This window comes from Chaetomium strumarium, assembly GCF_033439665.1.
Source record: "Chaetomium strumarium strain CBS 333.67 chromosome Unknown B0T15scaffold_3, whole genome shotgun sequence".
Taxonomy (NCBI): domain Eukaryota; kingdom Fungi; phylum Ascomycota; class Sordariomycetes; order Sordariales; family Chaetomiaceae; genus Chaetomium; species Chaetomium strumarium.
In genome coordinates this window covers 2121332-2139713 of record NW_026944431.1, presented here as the reverse complement: position 1 = coordinate 2139713, position 18382 = coordinate 2121332, and the positions used below count along the sequence as shown (strand labels likewise).

The following is an 18382-nucleotide window of genomic DNA, read 5'->3' as shown; positions in this document are numbered from 1 at the left end:
TACGCGCCCAGAGCCTGGGGTTTGGTTCGGAAACAATACCCCTGAATGAACCCACATTGACAAGCGGAACCCTGTCCGAGGTCAAAGCCGATTCGACCAGGGACCAGGGGCATGATAGTCGATGTAACTCAAGCTCAGAATTTTACTGTCATCATTTCTTTTCCTCATGCTTCTTCTTTATACACGGAAACCAACCCACCCCGTATTTATCTAGAGTAGGTACCTACCTTAGGCACCTGTGCGTACTGGTACTGTACATACGCGACGGAGATTCTGCTTGCTCATGCTGCAAACCCGGAAGGTTATGTTGTTGACAAGGCAAAGATGGTCTCGATGCAAACCGCCGTTCATCAAATTGCGGGCAATAAATATCCTAGGATGTTTGGCCCATCGTCCAGGTTGTTACACGGCAGATCATGCCCCAGCACAGAAGTACCGAGGGGAGATGTTTCTTGACAGGAGGACGACAGCGGTTGGCTACCCGCCCCCTGCCCTGGGGGTGGTCCAACGGTGCTTCCCAACCTTGTCACTGTTTCTTCCTTCCCCATTGCAATTTATATGGAGACAATAGTCTTCCCATCCGACGCTCGGGTTCCATTCCTATTCTCTCCTTACGTCGGTTCACTCATTCCCGACCGTACCTCCCATTTTATCAGCGTCGCAGCAATTACGCTCTGACGTATATTCGGCAAGTCGTGGTTATAGTTTGCGGGCCGTATCATCCACTCTCGTTGCGCCATTCACAGCATCCCGCGTTCCCTCATCAGCCGAAGCTGGGACGCGCCTGCATCATTTCTTTCTTGCTTACCTACCTTAGTCACACGTCGACACTCCGTCTCATCCTCGCCGCTCTTTCTCTCTCTTATTATTTTACCTTCCTCGGCGGACCCTCTTTTGACAGCCGCCATTCTCTCAACTCTATACATGCTCGTCCCCTCGCCGGTGCCCCGCGAGCTTGGCGATCCGTTGTCTCACACATGTTTTGACTGATCGGACTTGAGCGGGAAGCCGCGACAAGTCAACACCTCTCGCTGTTTACGTGGAATACTATCCGCCGTCTCATTCATTATGCCTGACTCACCGCCCCCGGCATCCTATGGGGCCATGCTCAATATCAGCCCGGACGTCAGCCCTACTCAACCTTCGCATCCGAGAAGGGCGCGGCCCCCTGATCCGCATGCCGACCTGGGAGAGGCCTTTAGAGTGCCTTTGCGGGCCGAGCTCGGAGACAAGACGCGCAGGAGGGATTCGAGGTTGGGCCTAAGGAGCATTTTCGGCCGGAATAGAGGAGGGTCTGACGCGGATCGTGGACCGGGTTCTCCGCGAGATGTTTCTCAGAGGCCCGGAGGTCTACGAGCCTCGCTGGCAGAAATCAACTGGCCGTATGGCGTGCACCACACACAGGGGCATCGATCGGAAGTCTCTCTGCCGGCCTCCAAGCCGCCGCCGGCTGGCCAGAGCTTGAAACACAAGAAGTCGGAAAGCACCGTACGCCAACAGTTCCATCCCGATGGAATCTCGGCTTGGAATCCTCCTCCGCTGTTCCAAGCTTACCCGCAGGCAATCAAACACGCCCATCTCCCTGCATGCACCGTCCCCGCAGAAGTCATTCTCCGTCTGCACAATCACAGGAGCAGCGGCTCCCTGGCGAACATCCTCCGCCCTGGCACGCCTGATTCGCCGGACGAGAGCACAGGCGAGAAGTCGAAGAGGAGGCATCGCAGGAATGTATCTGGGTCTGCCTCAAAGTTTGAATGGACCAGTAAAGTCTTCATTCTTGTGACGTCGGGATACCTGCTGCAGTATGCAGGCGAAGGGACTTATGACCGACTACCGGAGAGGGTTCTCCAACTCGGGAAGGATTCGGCCGCCTTCGCAAGTGACGCTATCCCGGGTCGCCACTGGGTGCTCCAGGTATCGTCGGTCGCGGATCCGGATCGTGCCCCTAGTTCCCATACTTCTCTCCGTGCGCGGCTTCCTTTCCGGGGCCAGGAGAGGCGGCATGCTTCGACGTTTCTGATGGTTTTCGAAAGCGCCGAACAGATGGAGGGCTGGATCGCCGTACTCCGACGAGAAATTGAAACCCTGGGCGGCAGGAAGGTTCTATCTGAAACGGGCAAGCCGAAGGCCAGCGACCAGGATCCGCAACTGAAGGGCCAGACAAGCCAAAGGACGCTGGTTGTAAGGGATCCCGATCGGTTCTCGCGCGTTATGACGCCCGATGAGTCTTGGAACCCATTCCCGCCCATGTCAAGCCCGGATATCCATCTCGACTCTGCACAAGATTACTTCGATGACAATTCAACGGCAAGTTTCATCTCCCATGACGGAAGGCAGCTCGACGCCCTAAGGGACAGCACCAATCGCTTTTCATTCAATTCATGGGGCCAAAGGACGATGATCACATCCGTCGGCTCGTCGCCCACATGTTCCCCCATCCGGGATTCATTTGGAGAGCTTGATTCGCCGGAGCCGTCGGAATTCGAGGAACAGCCGCAACCGAGACTGCGGCCGAACGCCATGGCAATCATCGATAGAAGACAGTCGCTGCAGACCATCAATCACGTCATCGAGATGGGCGTTGTTTCGGACCCATCTCTCCGTCGTCTGTCAACAAACTCAAGTGCTGGGCAAGACGATGCCCCCATCCCACCTACTCCTGCATCACAACCTATGCAAAGCTCTAGTGCCATTCACAACACGGCCAAGCAGTATTCCGCTGCGAGAGCCCATGCCGGAAAGCCGCCGCAAGTAATGACTTCGTCTCCGTTAGGACGCACCACAAGCTCTCGGAGACCGCCCCCCTCGGCCTTGTCCATCAATCCACGCCCCTTGTCTCTGGTGGAGGATCAGCCATCGCCCGCCTTGTCATCTGTCAGTCGAGGTGGCACAGGAACCGAACGTACGGGGAGCCCTTTGTCAGCCATTCCTTCCCCTGGGTCCGTCCCGCCAGCTACGGGCCGTCGCTTTGAGAGTGGGATAACGAAGCGAGAGGTCCAGGACAACCCAACCGGCAATAATGGTGCACCGGCGCAAGAGAACGCGTCGAGGATGGCTCTGTACACGGATCGGAGATCCTCGATCCAGTCACCGGACAAGGGCTGGGAAAGACACCATGGCGTTTCCCCGTCCAAAGTTCTACCGGCCGATACCTATGACATGCCTCGGTCTACGTCGGCGTTAGGCACGTACGGGGGTGATCGGCTGGGGATGAAAGCAACAGTAAAGCCAGGGACACGGCTCCGACGCATGAGCTTTGCTTCAGCCCAGCAAGACGAGGGTCCCGTTACATCGCTTGCCCCACCACCTTTCATCCGACCCGACCTTGGCCAGCGACCTCGTACACCATCTCTTCGACCAGTGCCGAGGTCTTCACAGCATCTTAGGGCCGATTCACAGTCTCAGTCGCTTCTACAGCGACGGAGCATGTCGCAACTTGCCGACGGTCCTCCGCCTGCTCCACCGCCGAATAGGGCCCTTCCTCCTATTCCGCAGAAAGCGAAAATGAATGCCGTCCCACCGCCGGGTTTCATCTGATGGGCCGGAGCCCGGCGTTGTCAAGGGTATGCTGCGGGAATCAAATCATAATGCCCCAACAAGCCCTTGGAAATGGGCACCGGCTTGGAATATTCAGGCCGTGGTCCAATATATCACCCTTGTAACGAGCGACGTCCTTATGAAATTGTGAGGGACGCCGCTCAGTCCAAATGGGTATTCCTTTGCCGTCTCCTCACGGGCAGGGGGTGTCAACGAGAACAAAGTGTTAGTGTTAGTGGTGTAATCTGGTGTTGGAAGAGGTAATGGGATGAGGAAAGCTATACCCGGTGGATGACAGATGACGATACCATGTCCTATTATATATCTTGTTACCATATACTTAGGTAATCTACCTTTCCCCAGATAGTAATGTTGATGTGGAGGCTGGGTGTAACTGGCCATTGCTTGTAAGACGGGTGGTGGCTTCCTTTGTACGCAGCCGAGACCTCTATCTACGTTTCCGGATATGCCTGGCATGATACTAAGGTATTTGGCTGATAATGATTCTTCCCGCGTTTGTTAGTCCCAAGTCCAAGGCCAAGCCCCGGAGATGCTGTAGCGCAAAGCCTCCCACCAACAAAGCATGAAATGCACACGTCTCCGGTAGGAGGCATTAACGTGCAAAATACGAAGGCTTTCCGTTTAGAGGTAACAAACTACTCGTCGAATAGCTGGGCTGGGGCTGTTCAAGCAGACAATCAGGCTTGGGTTTTTTGGTTGGACATCCGTCTCAAAACATGCGACTTGCAAGTTGCCTCTTCAAGTGTGCACCCACCAAAATTCCAAAATTCGCCCCGCACTAAGTAATCCATACCCAAAATTTCGACGGTCGAGATTCTTTCCCGCTGCAACAGCACCCTCAAACACGCTCAAATCTAGCGAAAATGGCAGCCCCAAGAAAGTGAGTGTACCGGCAAACTCGCGCGCAAAGCGAAATCTTACACTTGTGACATAGGCACGACTGGGCGGACGACGACGAGCTCGAGGAGACGACGGCCGACCTTCCGCCGATCCAGAAGATAGAGAACAAGGACGGTACCTGGACGATCATCGAATATCGGTACAATGACCAGGGTCAGAAGGTCAAGGTCACACGTCGTGTGCGCAATGTTACCCGGCGCGAAGTCATCAACCCCCGCGTGGCGGAAAGGAGGACTTGGAAGAAGTTTGGGGATAGCGCCAATGACGCTCCCGGCCCCAATCCGAACACCACGACAGTAGCCGAGAACATCATCTTCACGCCGTCAGTGAACTGGCGGAAGGAGGCCAAGAATGAAGCCAACGACCCCAACGCCCAAGCGATGAAAGACAAGCTCCGGGACAAGAAAGTCAAGTGCCGTATCTGCAACGGCGAGCATTTCACTGCCCGCTGCCCGTACAAGGACACAATGGCGCCGATTGGCGAGGCTGGTGCGGCCGACCCCGCAGCTGGCATGGGCGATGATCTTGCAGCTCCAGGTGCCGCTGTAGGTGCCGCCGGCGCCGGCAAGAAGGGCTCGTACGTGCCGCCCGCGCTACGTGGCGACCGGGCCGGCGCCGGTGCCGGCGAGCGGATGGGAGGCAAATACGGCGAGCGGGACGACCTTGCGACCCTCCGGGTTACAAACGTGGGTTATTTCGGCTTACTGGGTGCGGTTGGCTGGCGGTTGTATACTGACTCTGCTTTTACACACACAAGGTTTCCGAAATGGCCGAGGAGCAAGAATTGCGCGACATGTTCGAACGGTTCGGTCGCGTTACCCGGGTGTTCCTTGCAAAGGACCGCGACACTGGACTGGCGAAGGGCTTTGCGTTCATCAGCTACGCGGATCGGAACGATGCCGTCAAAGCTTGCAACAAGATGGATGGCTTCGGTTTCCGGCATTTGATTCTGAGGGTAGAGTTTGCTAAGAAAGCCCAGTGAAGGGGGCCTGAGATGAGGTGGGACGAGGTTTAGGTTGGTGAGCATGGGAACCAGACTGGGAAATCAAAAGCGGTTCCATTCTTGTGGGCTGGATCACGGTCAGGGTCGGTATATCTCACTTCTTGTTGCGCAGGGGCTGGGTATGGGTTATCTAAAGAGACAATCGAGACGAATCCCAACGCCGCAATCTCCAATCTCTCAAATTGCTCTTGACCGCGGGGCCATGCGGTAATCCGGGGAATATAACACAGCCAGAAACACTCCTCAATCCGACGAACCCCTCTCCCATCCGAATGGGAAGATCATCCGGCCATGGCGCCGCCCGTTCTTACCATAGTCATGCCTCGTCGAGTCATTAGATACAGGAAAAGGGTATTAATGATGGACATGATAGGAAAAGGACAAATAAAATATCGTGGCTCAGTCGAGGGGGTTTGTCGCACCAGGAGTGCCATATCAGTGAGTGTGAGACCTGGACATCAACTGCGTTTGTGTTAACCAGCGCTGTCCCAGTCGAACGAAGGAAAAGAAAGAGCAGGGAAACAGAGAAACACTGACAAAAGAAAACAACGACGGGGGGGACCGAAACTGAAGGATGTGTGCGTGGGTATAACTCCTCTCCTCCTCTTGTCCGTCTCTCAGCCTCATTACCGCTTTCAGCCTTCAACCATCAACATCAGCCTCCAGATCAACGCCGCGACCCCTTAGCCGCAGGAACTCCAACGCTCTCCTCACCCTCCGGCCGATCCTCGTCACCGTTCCCCTCGGCACCAGCCAGCTTCTCGTCCAAGCGTTGCTTCATCTCCATGACCTTCTTTCTCTTTTCCTCCTCTCTCTTGAGCCGCTTCACTTCGTGCTTCTCCCTCAGCACATAGGGGACGCCCTTTACGACCGCGACCAACAACTTGACCCCGAGCTTGAAATGCTCCTTGGCCTGGTGGAGATGGTCTTTGGCGTCGGCGTAGTTTGCGCGCGTGGCGGCCGAGCGCTTCTTGGCGCGGTAGAGGCGCTCGGCGCGCTCGGCCTGGCGCAGTTTCTGGGAGGCGCGGCGGCGCGTGACTTTCAGCGCTGCTTCTGTGCCGGAGGTTCCTGGCCTTTGTGGCTCTTCGATGATGTCGGGCTCGGGAAGGGGTTTCGCCTCAGAGGGGGCGGCTGCCGGTGTTGAGGAGTATGAGAACGGGCGAGCCATTGATGATGATGTGGATATGGAAGTTGTGAAAATTAAGAATTTAGATGGATGGCAACTGAGGGGTTCCTCTTGTTCTCGCCCAAGATCTACTCTCCCCAGAGTATACTGTGTATCGTTATGACTTGGCTCGGTCGTTAGGAGCAGAGCTCGAGGCACCCTAGTAACGGAACGGAACAGGAACTTGAAGGGACAGGAAACGAGCCACCAAGAGCTTTATGTTTTCATCCTCTGCCCAAGCCTAGCGCCTACCCACCTACCTTTGACTCATAAATATTTTCGGAACACCAGAAAACTCAGCAGTGTTGTATTCTTCCAGAGCAATCCGTCGTCCAGTCGGTACGGGAGTCCGGGACCAAGGAAGCTGTCCCCATCGTGTTTATGCGATGTTCCTGGACCCCTGAAGCTAACATGGGGTGTACTGTGGTGGACAGAGGATTGACAGCTGAGGGACAGGTGGCGGGCAGCCGTCCGGTTGCGAAAGCATGACAATCTCATCAAACGCAGTGAAACTTCAAGTCGTCAACGGAAATGTCCGCCCTGCTAGGATCGTTCCTACACTAGCTTGTCACAGCTGAAATGCCGGGTCATTAGCAGAACCATGCATAGATACTAATAAATGGGCGGAGTGTGCTCAGAAACCGTACGTGTTGCGCCTGTCGCGATCGGGAAGCAACAGAGGATTGATTTGAACGCAAACATAAACACGTGACATGCAGCATCACCGATCCGATCCAATCGCTTGGAATGCCTCGGAAACCTCCGCCAGAACTGAAAAACTCCACTGCCCCAGGTCCCCGGTGAGCAGCGGTTGGTCAAGATGGGGAAAGCCCCCATGCGATCCCGCAATGGCTATGAGGCATGTGAATTGGGACAAGCTTGGGGGCAGTAACCCCGGTCTAGAACAACTGGCCAATTCCATCCCGCGACTTCGACACGCACAGGTGCCGGCAGTAAAACAGCTGTTTCTTGTGACGTCGTCTCCGAAGAAGTCGCGGCAAGATAGCCACGCCTTCCTGTGTTCCAGCGGCACAGACGAGCTAAATTGGGCTTGGCGTTACGTGACGACATCTGTTGGGACTCAATGGTCCTCGGCGGCACACGTGCCATCTCGTCTCTCCCAGTACCCCCCTCCCACCGCTTCAGCCACTCCAACGTCAACACGATCCTTGCTGATCGGGTGATGCTGGAAAAGCTCAACGCTTGTCTTCTCTAACTCGGTATTCAACACCGGGATCTAAAAATGAGCACATCAACAAGCGAGCTTGCGGGGCTCGAGAATATCCGCCAGCGCACGCGAGCACCGTCAACCTCGAAGGACAACGCCACGCCTGAAGAACACAGCAAGACCGAGCTCCTCGCAGAGGGAGACGGCGACGGCGACGGCCGCCCCAAAAGAACCTACGGACGCACGCCCGATGGGACGGTCTTCGTCGTGCCCGAGACCCACGACATGGTTTCGCAGCTGCTCGACCCGCGAGAACCCAAGAACCTTTCCGATGCCGTGGTGCTCGCCATCCTCGCCCTCCACATCTGGGCGGCATACGCCCTTCCATGGAGCCTCAAGCGCCCAGTCTTCGCTGCCATCTTCCTCTTCTGGAGAGCCTCGTACAACGTGGGGATAGGGTACCTCTTGACCGTTCAGTCCAACTATAAACTTCTGGTCACCTGGGCTAGGAGGCTGAGGCTCTTCGCGGAGCCCTCGACCGGCAACAACCCGCGCCCGTGGCTCTACGATCTGCTCCGCCGCGAGCTCGAGGCGAAGATTCCCAAGGACTACCGGATGGCCGAGGCGCCCATCGAGTACAATACCTGGCTTGTGTTTCGCCGTGTGGTGGATCTGATCCTCATGTGTGACTTTGTATCATACTGTCTGTTCGCCATTGTTTGCGCCCACAAGCCGGCCGGCGAGGGATTTACCGTGGCATTTGCTCGCTGGTTCGCCGGCATTGCCCTTGTTGGCTTCAATCTGTGGGTCAAGCTAGACGCTCATAGAGTCGTCAAGGACTATGCCTGGTACTGGGGAGGTAAGCAGACGGCCCCCTTGCCATGGATCTTGGGTTAGCACCGGTGCTGACTCTCTCTTCAGACTTCTTCTACCTCATCGACCAGCAACTGACCTTCGATGGTGTGTTTGAGATGGCCCCGCACCCCATGTACTCCATCGGCTACGCCGGGTACTATGGCATCTCCATGATGGCCGCGAGCTACGACGTCTTGTTCATCTCCATCCTGGCGCATGCTGCCCAATTCGCCTTCCTGGCCATTGTCGAGAACCCCCATATTGAGAAGACATACAACCCGCCGCCACCCCGCCAGCGGGCGGTATCCGAAGCAAGCAGTCAGTCCGAACCGTCGGCCGAGTTCTCAAAGGAAGCAGCGGCAAGCTCGGACGCCCCTCTCCCCGTCCACAACCTGCTGGGATTCAAGAACTTTGACTTCTTCCGCACTACGGACTACTCGGCCGTCTTGCTCGTCGGCTACTTCGCCGCCTTGACCATGCTCACGCCGTCTACATCCATCTACCAGACCCTCTTTGTAGCAAATGCCATTTTGTGGCGCTTGTGGTACTCGGTCGGCCTCGGTATCATTTTGACTAAGCAGTCCAACGAGAAGATGTTCACCCGGCACTTCCTCAAGTTCGGTGAGACGCCGAGAGAGGCCTGGCTGCAATGGAAGGGCATGTATCATCTGAGCATGACAATGTGCCATGCCTCTTTTCTCGCCGCGTGTTGGAAGATGTACACCTATCCGGAAGACTGGGGATACGGCTGGGTGCTCTTGAAGCACGTGGTCGGTCTGGGCCTGGTCGCGCTGCAGATCTGGACTGCCGCCAGCATCTACGACTCTCTTGGCGAGTTTGGATGGTTCTACGGCGATTTCTTCTTCGACAGTACCGGGAAGCTCACGTACAAGTCCATCTACCGCTTCCTCAACAACCCCGAACGTGTCATCGGCACCGCGGGCCTGTGGGGCATGGCGCTCATTACCTGGAGCAGGGCCATCTTCATGATCGCCCTCATCGGCCATATTCTTACCCTCGGCTTCATCTCGTACGTGGAGAAGCCGCACATGCAGAAGATCTACGGCGAGAAGGTCCGGAAGGAGGCCGGCCTGACAAAGTTCATCAAGCGCTCGCTCCCGGAGCCCGTGAAAGGCTTGCAGATGAGCATGGACAAGGTGCTGGATGAGACCAAGCAGTTCGTCGACGACTTTGTTGATGCTGCCCGCTCGAAGCTGGCCACCGGGCCCTCGACCATTGTCAGGGATACAACGGCCCTGTTCAACAAGTATCCCGCCCGTCTGACTCTCAGCCGGATATCCCCCGACCTCGCGGGCTACGATCCCAAGCACTACAGTATCTCTATGGAAGGGACGCCGTCGATGGCTGCCGACGAGAAGGCCACCGGCAAGGAGAGCCCAACTGCGCGGGTGGCCAAGCATGTCAAGACCAAGGTGTTCGAGTACGGCGCTCCCATCCGGGTCAAGTGGACCGCGCCGGCAAACCACAGTAAAAGAGACTGGGTTGGCCTGTACATGGTGACGGACAACCGATCCCGCGAGGTGACCGAAGTTCCGAGTCTGGGCCGGTGGGTGCCAACTTGCCCCGGGCAGTTCGACACCACGACGGATCAGGGCATCGTCTCGTCGGATCAGCCGGTTGAAGCGTCCGATCCAGCCAACGTGGATCTAGTGCAGGGCGAGATGGTGTTTGAGGGCGATAAGCTGTGGTGGACGCAGGGTGTCTTCGAGTTCCGGTACCACCACGCCGGCGGCCACAACGTCGTGTCCATCTCCGAGCCGTTCGAGGTGCGCATCCCGAAAGTAGACGATGAGAACGGCGACATCGTTGGCGCCAAGGAGGTAGAGGACGCGCTTCTACCTATCGTTCGCAACTGCCTTGACCGCGATCCCGACATCGCCCCGTCCACGGTGGACGAGAGGTTCGGAGCACACGTCGAGAGGGACAGCAAGTACGCCAAGAGAGTCGTCTATGCCATTCGCCACATGTTCGGCGTCGAGTTTACGCCTGCTGTGGTGCCTGCTGATGGGAATGTGCGGCGGCTGGCTTGGCGGATATGCAGCGCAAAGGAAGTGCTTGTAAGTGGAACATCTCGTTGGCGCGACTGTGAACCTATTCCAAGATGCTAATGGCAACTAGGCACCGTATAGCATGTCGCAGCGACAGGGACCTTCGACACCTGTTAGAGACAAGTTTCCCGATTCGTTGTAGAGGGTGTGACAGGATGGCAACGATGATTTGACCGTATATGCATGACTGCTAGTATGCTGCATAGCGTGGCGAGGGAGGGTGTCAGCGAGCATATGTTACTTTGTGTTGTGGTGCATCTTGGTGTCGATCGAAGGTGTCTAGGTAGGTAGAGAAAAGCAAATCGGGGTACTCGCATGAAAAGCAAATTCGATACGGTTGACACGGCTTGTTTCTGTTCCATGCAGGCATCTCTGAAGTCTAAACATCCGGAACGATGCGTGGCAGCCCAAGGCAGCATGTTGTTCACTGGAATTGGACCACTCAAGATTCAGGGGATGCAAATGATGGTGCCACTGGCATGTTTCGCGTCAGAACCGGATCCAAAGCAACTCGATTATGCGAGGTGGACGGCTACACTACGACCATGATGATCTTGACGCGAGGAGATGTAACACCGTCAAGGTGCATACAATTATAGTAGTGTACAGACGGGGACAACGATAGTTAGCACAAGACGAACAACATCCACCGAAATTCCCCTTTCCAACTCAAACAAGCGCCCCGCTCCCCTCCCAGTCACCGCAGCCACCCATCCAATCTTTATCCCATCGTCGAGAGAACCCTCCCACCCTCGTCGGTCACTCACTCACAATCCTCCAACAGCTCAGCCAGGACATCCGGGTCACCGGCATCCTGGGCCAGCGCCACAGCGCGGCGCTTCAGCTTCTCCAGCTTCATGCCGTTCTCCCGCAGCCGCTTGGCGAGGCTGCGCCTGGCCTTAGCCGCCGCGCCCGCGCCTGCGTTGGTGGTGCCATTGCCATTGCCATTCGCGGCGGCGGCCGCCGGGTCGGCCATCTGCACGGGGACGACGCCGCCGAAGGGCCCGGCACGCGCCCCGTTCTGGCAGCGGACGAGGCAGACGTTCTCCTGTCCGGCCACGGTGCCGGTGCAGGTCTGGTCGGCCGGGATGGCGGCCGTCAGGGGGTGGTCGGTCTCTGACCCGTCCTTTTTTTTAAAAAAAGGAAAAAAAGTCTTGTGTCAGCATACGGAGCAAGTCGCTTTGGGAATAATAAGGGAGAAGGGCCGGGGGGGCCCGTGGGGGAAAGAAGGAAATGCTTACCCGGTTGCGCGAGTTGCGGCCTGGGACGTTTTGGGTGACCTGGATGTCAGTCCTGGAGGGACGTTAGTGCTATCCTTTGCGATGGATAGATAAACAGTAGCCGTCTGTTGGTTGTGGTAAGGTAGGTAAGGTAGTAGTAAGTACTGGGTAGTAAAGAGAACAACATACCAGGTCGCGGCTGTGCCGTCGGCGTTGATCATGCACGTGTAGGGACCAGCGCCATCGCTGTTCACCTGATGCAGCGTCATGGTCACCTCACCGCCGGGCGTGACCTGGGGCAGCGAGTCGCCCGTCTCAGCCATGATGGCCTGGGTACCGGCCTCGAGATTGTTGTCTCCGCCGGCCAGCGTCTCGCCCACCGTGTCGGCCGAGGCGCCACGGAAGCGGGTGCTGTCCTGCTGGAACGGATTGCGGCGCGTTCCGTCCCGGGGCGTGCTGGTATCGACGCCCAGGGCCATGCCGCTGCCTCCAGCGTTGCCCTTGGCACCGATGATGGCGCCATGGCCGGCCACGAGCTCGGCTGCGGCAAGGAGGGTGAGAGTGAGGAAGGTTTTCGCCGAGGACGCCATTTTAGGGTTTTCGTAAAGTCGATGGGATGGGACGGGGGGATGGGTAACTACTAAGATAGTAGGATTATAAGCAAGACCTGCCCTGCAGGAGAAGAATCGAAATTAGTAGGTCTGAGGTTGGCTAGTCTCCTGGACGGTACTGTGATGAGGATGAAGCTATTCTGGGTTGTGGATGGCGGCCGGCGAGGCCCATTATATAGATGTCTTCGTCGAAGGACTCACGAAGTCTGGCGCCCTGTCCGTTGGGCCTCCAGCCTCATCGTCCGTCGTTGTCAAACTCTCAACGGGCTGCAGCGTCATGAGCTGCCAGCATCATGACACAGTATCGCAAGCTGAGCTGTATACGGTAAGTGTGAATGTGTGATAGCTGTAAGTGCCAGAAACATGGTGGGCTTAGACCTGTTTCAAGATCTCCCATCGATTCTCGGGATGCCGCCCTGGCCCCTTGTCCGTGCTCTGTTTAGAGCAACCCCGGAAATTCCACACAACTAAGCTTTGAGCGAAGCCCTCGCATTCTCATTATGGTGCGGAGACGTTTCCTGATCCGTAGATCATATGTAGACTCCAAGATCCCGGGGTTTGCGGGCTTCAGATCACCAGTGCAGCGGCTAAAGCCTAACATCACAAAGACCGGCGGCTCCCAGCGACGTTCTCCCCGGTCTAATGTGCCAACTCAGGGAATCCTTTAGAAAGGCAACTTGCGCCTGAATCCGGTGGTGCTAAGAAAGATGCATACGCTTCCGGTGCTGCATCGTTTCGTTTTGGAACAGATATGGCGGCCGCTGTTCTAAGCTTCACGGGAATAATCAGAGCCGGTGCCCTCTGAAACTTAGTTTCGGCCGCTGCAACCTTAAAAGCTGCATGACCATACCGGGAAGGGAGTTCCAGATCTCCATCTTGGTCTTGTACCGAGTCTTGGCTTGTTTTGCAGCTCACATCGGGCCAATCGTCAGATTCATTCGACTGTTTGAAGACTCCGGTTGACCTTCACAAGCACATTCTCTATGTCGTCGACATGGCACAGCCACCATGTTGCCGGGTTATTGTTAGAGATTTTGAGAAAATTCAAGCGTCAAGTCGCAAGTGCCTACATCTCTCTGCAGTTGCCGCTTCATCTTTCTGCGGACTTCGGTAGCCGCGTTGACTTATAGGTCCGTCCTAGAAGATGGTTAGATGAACCAATTCTCCCACCGGTACCCAACATCGTGCCCCAACAAGACTGGCGTCCACCTCACCGTGCAACTTTCCGTTCCTTCCTCCGGCTTTGGTTCGGCATTCGGCGCGTGGTAATCGGTGCAGAGTCACATTTGAAACCTGTGTGAGCTCGTTCCCGCTCGGCCTCGTCGATCAAACAAATCTGCTTTGTTGTGCAACAGAAAGAAGCATAATACTTGGACATCCACTCGCATCGAATTTCTCACTACATCGCGTTCACTAAGCAGTAAACAACCCCGCTGATCCGGGTACGGCTCGAGCGCACGGAGAAGTGTCCTCGTACCAGCCGATCCCACGCCCGACACCTGAAAGCTTGTCAGAACACGGGGCTTCCCATTCACAGAAACACAGCCTCGTTCTCTGTCTGTGAGTTGGGTCCACATGTCCTCATGTCCTCCAGACGGGTCGTAGGGGATCTCACAGGACATGCAGCAAGCCGGATATCAGGATGCCGAAGAGTACAATGTTACTCTCTTGGGGCCGAAGGAGGCTCTGGCTGGCTTCCACTGTCATCCCCGTTGAGTTGGCGATGGAACACTGGGCACGTCAAGGAGTGGCATTTGAAGCTAGGGGCGGCGGAGGATTGACGCTGGCGGTTCAAGAAGGTGGGACGGTGCTCTCGTTGTCATTTGCAAAGACGCCCGAGGCGTGCCCCGAATAGCTGATTTGTGTTAGCTTCGACGTGTCGCTCCGGATAGCGAGGATATGCACCTTCTATTCTCTCCAGAGAAGGCATGGACAGAGCCGCACTGCCCCCATCAAGCGGACGTTTCAAGCCAGCAACACCTGTTTTAACTGCCGAGAAACCACTTGATCTGTCTGCAAAATGGGGTTGGGACTGGGAGCCACTCGCTGTCCGATGGAACCGCCCCGAACCGGGAGCAAATGTCGTCCTGACCCCGGTTCGCGGTGTGGAAGCAACGGATGGGGTGCTGGGATTTCTGAGCGGTAGATTGCTGGATGGTGTGGCGGGCACAGTTGCTGCTCAACAATTAGCTCGCTGCCACCGACGAGTGTAGGTTATGGGAGGCAACACCTACGGTGAGAGAACGCCGGTTTGTTCCACTCCGACCGCTCATTTGAACTGGGCTGGGTCTTTGAGTACCGGGGACTGGCCGGGAAATAATTAGACACCCCGGCTCTGGCAGCGACAGGTATGCCGGGACGTGGAGGTTGAGATGGTGTATGGCCACGACTCGCGTCCAAAGCGGCGCCTGCATTAACAGGGGTTTGTGATCTCGCAATGCCGGGAGCGATGTCTTGGGTCTGATTGAGTAAAACCCTATGCTTCAGTTTGCTGTAGAGCTCCCGAGATTGGGAGAGCTCTTTAGTCCGGTCCTCCAGGGCGAGACGGAGCTCTTCACACTTCCGCCTGAGCTCATACTCCTCCCGTTCCATCCCTGGGTGGTGTCAATGGCATTGGCAAGAAGAGGTTTGCTGAGGATGGCGAACCTTTCATCTTCGTTGTCAGTGAGGTGATTCTCTGGTTTGCCTGGGCCCAGATATTCTGAATCTCCCCTTGAAGCTCTCCGCAATAATCCTTCAAGTTGCTGTTCTTCCGTATTTGCCATGAGCTTCCATAGGTAAGCTAGAGCCTAGCAAAGGCTGGTTGATCAGGGGCACAGACATTTGGTTCGCCATCTGATACGACCAGAAACTTAGAGCTCTTCCTGCGCATTCCATGACGACGGTTGGGCCGAGACCGCAGAGAGCGACCGATTTCCACTCTTCAGAAGGATAGAGCTGCTGTTCGCAGACTTCCGCGGCACTTAGAGGCTGCCTGCAGACAGGGCAAGTGTAGGGCGGCTGGTCTCCAAACCCGTTACCCTTCGCGCACTGCAGACAGATGGCATGACTGTGCATGGACTGGTTCAGTTTGTCTGTTGGAGCACTATCGTGAGAGCAGGCACTCACTCACCTGCACACTGTTACAACTGCCTGCCCTGTGAGCTGAGCGCCACACTCTTGCACATTGCAATTCAAATTCGGTTCCATGTTGCACTGTCAACTAGAGCAGCCGTGTACAGGCCCTCAGCAGAAGCAAGTCGGATCTCTAGGTAGCCAAGTTCAGTGTTGGCATGGGGAGGGTTTAGGTTCAAGTTGTGAAAGAACAATGGCAGCCCGTCCAGTGTCGGAGGAAGCCCCAGTCTTGGATCTGAGTCCACTCCATCCAGCGCCGTCTCACAGAGGAAGTCGCGGCCCAATTCCCAGCCATCGCTCTTTCCAAGCTGGGAGCAAGCCAGTGATTCGACGAGTGGCACCGTCCAAGCTTCGGCGCAGAGGAGGTTAAGCCGCCTAACTAGTAATGTAATCACGAAGGAATGGATCGAGTGAATGAAATTGGCTTTCACATTCACTGCATTTTTCGTCTTATTGAACAATCCTCCTTCACCTTCACTGGCAATTCTAGGAGAACCAAGTTAGTGGAAACCCCAACAACGGTTACTGTGGATCAACCTCGAATTCAAGCCACAGTCAGCCACAGTACCTCATCTTCGCCATGTGGCTGTAATTCGCAGCGACCAACAAAGTGCAGCCAGGTGATCCACATGCATGATAGTAGAACCCCACAAAGTATCAACGGACCTAAGGTACCTCTCATTCTGCTTACGACAGCCTTCCTTACTCACCGTGGAACGATTTCTCGTGAGTCGCAGCAAGATGACGGAAATCGTAATGAGCCAGACACCACCAATCTTGCACGGTCCCTCAGAAAAGGAACGCAAATACGACCGACAGCTACGGCTATGGGCTGCGAGTGGTCAGGCGGCACTGGAGTCAGCGAACATATTGTTGCTGAACTCTGGGGCGGGGACAGTCGGCGCGGAGACATTGAAGAACCTCGTACTGCCCGGTATGTGCTGCTGGTTCAACTCGACAGGGCAACTGTGCTGATCCCCTGCTCTAGGCATCGGTCGCTTCGCCATCTACGACGAGGCAGAGGTTAGCGAGGCCGATCTTGGCGTCAACTTCTTCCTGGACGACAGCTGTCTGGGCAAGCTTCGGTCCCAGAGCCTAACAGAGCTCATCACAGAGCTGAACCCGGACGTGCAAGGTGGATGGTATCCGGATGAGGTAGGTAGGAGCTGTGAACTTGTTTCAACTCCTGCAAAGGAGCTCTCATACTCACGTTCATCTAGAACGTGAAGACGCTCGACTCGCTCCTGTCCGACTCTTCGGTGTTCACAGTGATCATGTACACACACCCAATCCGCCCAGAGCAGCTCTCGAAGATACAGGATTATGGACAGCGACACAAAACCCCGCTCGTGGCGATTCATTCAGCTGGGTTTTACTCGTATTTTCAGATTAATCTTCCCGGAGCATTTCCCATTGTCGACACGCATCCAGACGAGACAGCCACGACTGATCTGCGGCTGTTGACCCCATGGCCGGAGTTGGTAGCCTTCGCCGACGAGCTGACCAGGGATATTGACGGTCTAGACAACTATGAGCATGGTCACCTGCCATATGTGGTGATCCTTCTCCACTATCTTGAGAAGTGGAAGGCGGCACACGACGGCAAGTACCCCGCAACATACAAGGAAAAGATCGAATTTCGGAAGATTGTGCAGAGTGCGGCAAGAACCAATAACCCGGAAGGTGGCGAAGAGAATTTTGACGAGGCAGCTGGTGCCGTTTTGAAAACGCTTGTACCTCCTTCCCTACCGTCCGGCCTGAAAGAAATATTCGAGTACGAACATACGGAACCTGTAAGTCTCTCGGCCATCAGATGTTCGGCTCGGTCTTCCGTATGCTGACACGGCATTGGCCAGGTGGAGCAGAGGTCTGGGTTCTGGCTCATCGCGGACGCTGTCAAGCAGTTCTATGACAAGCACAAGTGCTTGCCGCTTTCGGGCAAGGTGCCCGACATGAAAGCACAGTCGACGGTGTACATCCGGCTACAGAACATCTACAAGGACAAGGCCCGCAAGGACGCAGCTGAGATACTGCAGACTGTGCAGGCCGCGCCGGGTGGCGAGCGCGTCGATCCCGCAGAAGTGGATCTCTTCTGCAAGAACGCAGCCTCCGTCAAGCTTATCAATGCTACGGGAGGGGGAGGCGACGCGAGGAACAGCAGGGCAGAGCGCCTGAGGTCAGCAGCAGGTATGCCCAGACCCTGTTCCCTCCACACACTTGCATGTTCTCGACCCTCTCCCCCGACAAGAATGACCATCTCAACGGAGCGGGTAAGGGAGGGGAGCGGGGAAGAACCGAGAAAGGGGGAGAAGACCGAGGAAAAGGGGAAGGCTAACAGGGTATCATTCGCCACTGCTGAACAGCGCGCGAGTCCGCCGACGACGAGAACGCAGTTCCCACATTCTCCTCGCTTTCCCTGATGCCGATCTACCTCGCGCTGCAGGCCACAGCCCACCACGTAGACTCGCCTCCCTCCGTGGACGCCATCCTAGCGGCCATCGCCGCGCAGCTGCCCGGCGCGGAGAAGAGCGAGCGGGTGGTGCAGGCCGCGGAGGAGGTGGCACGCGCCGGGGGAGGCGAGCTGCACAACATTGCCGCCCTAACGGGAGGCATGGTGGCTCAGGAGGTGATCAAGATTATTACGAAGCAGTACATACCTATCGATAACACATGCGTGTTCGATGGAGTCGAGAGCCGGTCCGGTGTCTTGAAGCTCTGA

At 56.2% G+C, this 18382-nt stretch overlaps 7 protein-coding genes across 7 annotated transcripts; 4 read left to right on the top strand and 3 right to left on the bottom strand.

Annotated features, from left to right (window-relative positions):
* The first annotated feature begins 820 nt into the window (after nucleotides 1-820).
* On the top strand, nucleotides 821-3831 carry B0T15DRAFT_159161 (uncharacterized protein). The gene has a single exon (XM_062862092.1). It carries the CDS (start codon nucleotides 1069-1071, stop codon nucleotides 3535-3537), a length of 2469 nt encoding a protein of 822 aa, XP_062722739.1. The 5' UTR covers nucleotides 821-1068; the 3' UTR covers nucleotides 3538-3831.
* Nucleotides 3832-4218: 387 nt separating this feature from the next.
* On the top strand, nucleotides 4219-5757 carry B0T15DRAFT_159091 (eukaryotic translation initiation factor 3 subunit G-domain-containing protein). The gene is made up of 3 exons (XM_062862091.1): nucleotides 4219-4438; nucleotides 4493-5144; nucleotides 5216-5757. The coding sequence occupies exons 1-3, from the start codon at nucleotides 4422-4424 to the stop codon at nucleotides 5438-5440; spliced, it is 894 nt and encodes a 297-aa protein (XP_062722738.1). The 5' UTR covers nucleotides 4219-4421; the 3' UTR covers nucleotides 5441-5757.
* A 9-nt stretch (nucleotides 5758-5766) lies between these two features.
* Nucleotides 5767-6761, bottom strand: B0T15DRAFT_158983 (uncharacterized protein). Its single transcript, XM_062862090.1, has one exon. The coding sequence runs from the start codon at nucleotides 6627-6629 to the stop codon at nucleotides 6129-6131; it is 501 nt and encodes a 166-aa protein (XP_062722737.1). The 5' UTR covers nucleotides 6630-6761; the 3' UTR covers nucleotides 5767-6128.
* Nucleotides 6762-7869: 1108 nt separating this feature from the next.
* Nucleotides 7870-10860, top strand: B0T15DRAFT_395952 (phospholipid methyltransferase-domain-containing protein; the record flags this gene model as incomplete). Its single annotated transcript, XM_062864804.1, has 3 exons — nucleotides 7870-8653; nucleotides 8716-10727; nucleotides 10789-10860. The coding sequence occupies 3 exons, from the start codon at nucleotides 7870-7872 to the stop codon at nucleotides 10858-10860; spliced, it is 2868 nt and encodes a 955-aa protein (XP_062722736.1).
* A 621-nt stretch (nucleotides 10861-11481) lies between these two features.
* On the bottom strand, nucleotides 11482-12528 carry B0T15DRAFT_395252 (uncharacterized protein; the record flags this gene model as incomplete). The annotated part of the gene is made up of 3 exons (XM_062864770.1): nucleotides 11482-11844; nucleotides 11960-12011; nucleotides 12128-12528. 3 exons carry the CDS (start codon nucleotides 12526-12528, stop codon nucleotides 11482-11484), a joined length of 816 nt encoding a protein of 271 aa, XP_062722735.1.
* Nucleotides 12529-14763: 2235 nt separating this feature from the next.
* B0T15DRAFT_553131 (uncharacterized protein) lies at nucleotides 14764-16165 on the bottom strand (the record flags this gene model as incomplete). The annotated part of the gene is made up of 4 exons (XM_062870314.1): nucleotides 15662-16165; nucleotides 15371-15598; nucleotides 15196-15317; nucleotides 14764-15143 (listed from the first exon to the last, which is right to left on the bottom strand). Exons 1-4 carry the CDS (start codon nucleotides 15736-15738, stop codon nucleotides 14764-14766), a joined length of 807 nt encoding a protein of 268 aa, XP_062722734.1. The 5' UTR covers nucleotides 15739-16165.
* Nucleotides 16166-16404: 239 nt separating this feature from the next.
* On the top strand, nucleotides 16405-18382 carry B0T15DRAFT_484192 (uncharacterized protein; the record flags this gene model as incomplete). Its single annotated transcript, XM_062866213.1, has 5 exons — nucleotides 16405-16597; nucleotides 16652-16818; nucleotides 16884-17456; nucleotides 17520-17850; nucleotides 18027-18382. The coding sequence occupies 5 exons, from the start codon at nucleotides 16405-16407 to the stop codon at nucleotides 18380-18382; spliced, it is 1620 nt and encodes a 539-aa protein (XP_062722733.1).

Bases quoted from the DNA above. Each gene is read 5' to 3' on its own strand.
- B0T15DRAFT_159091 (XM_062862091.1), top strand. The intron at 5,145-5,215 runs GTGGGTTATTTC...TACACACACAAG, and splicing joins CGACCCTCCGGGTTACAAAC to GTTTCCGAAATGGCCGAGGA.
- B0T15DRAFT_158983 (XM_062862090.1), bottom strand. From the start codon at position 6,629: ATGGCTCGCCCGTTCTCATACTCCTCAACACCGGCAGCCGCCCCCTCT.
- B0T15DRAFT_159161 (XM_062862092.1), top strand. From the start codon at position 1,069: ATGCCTGACTCACCGCCCCCGGCATCCTATGGGGCCATGCTCAATATC.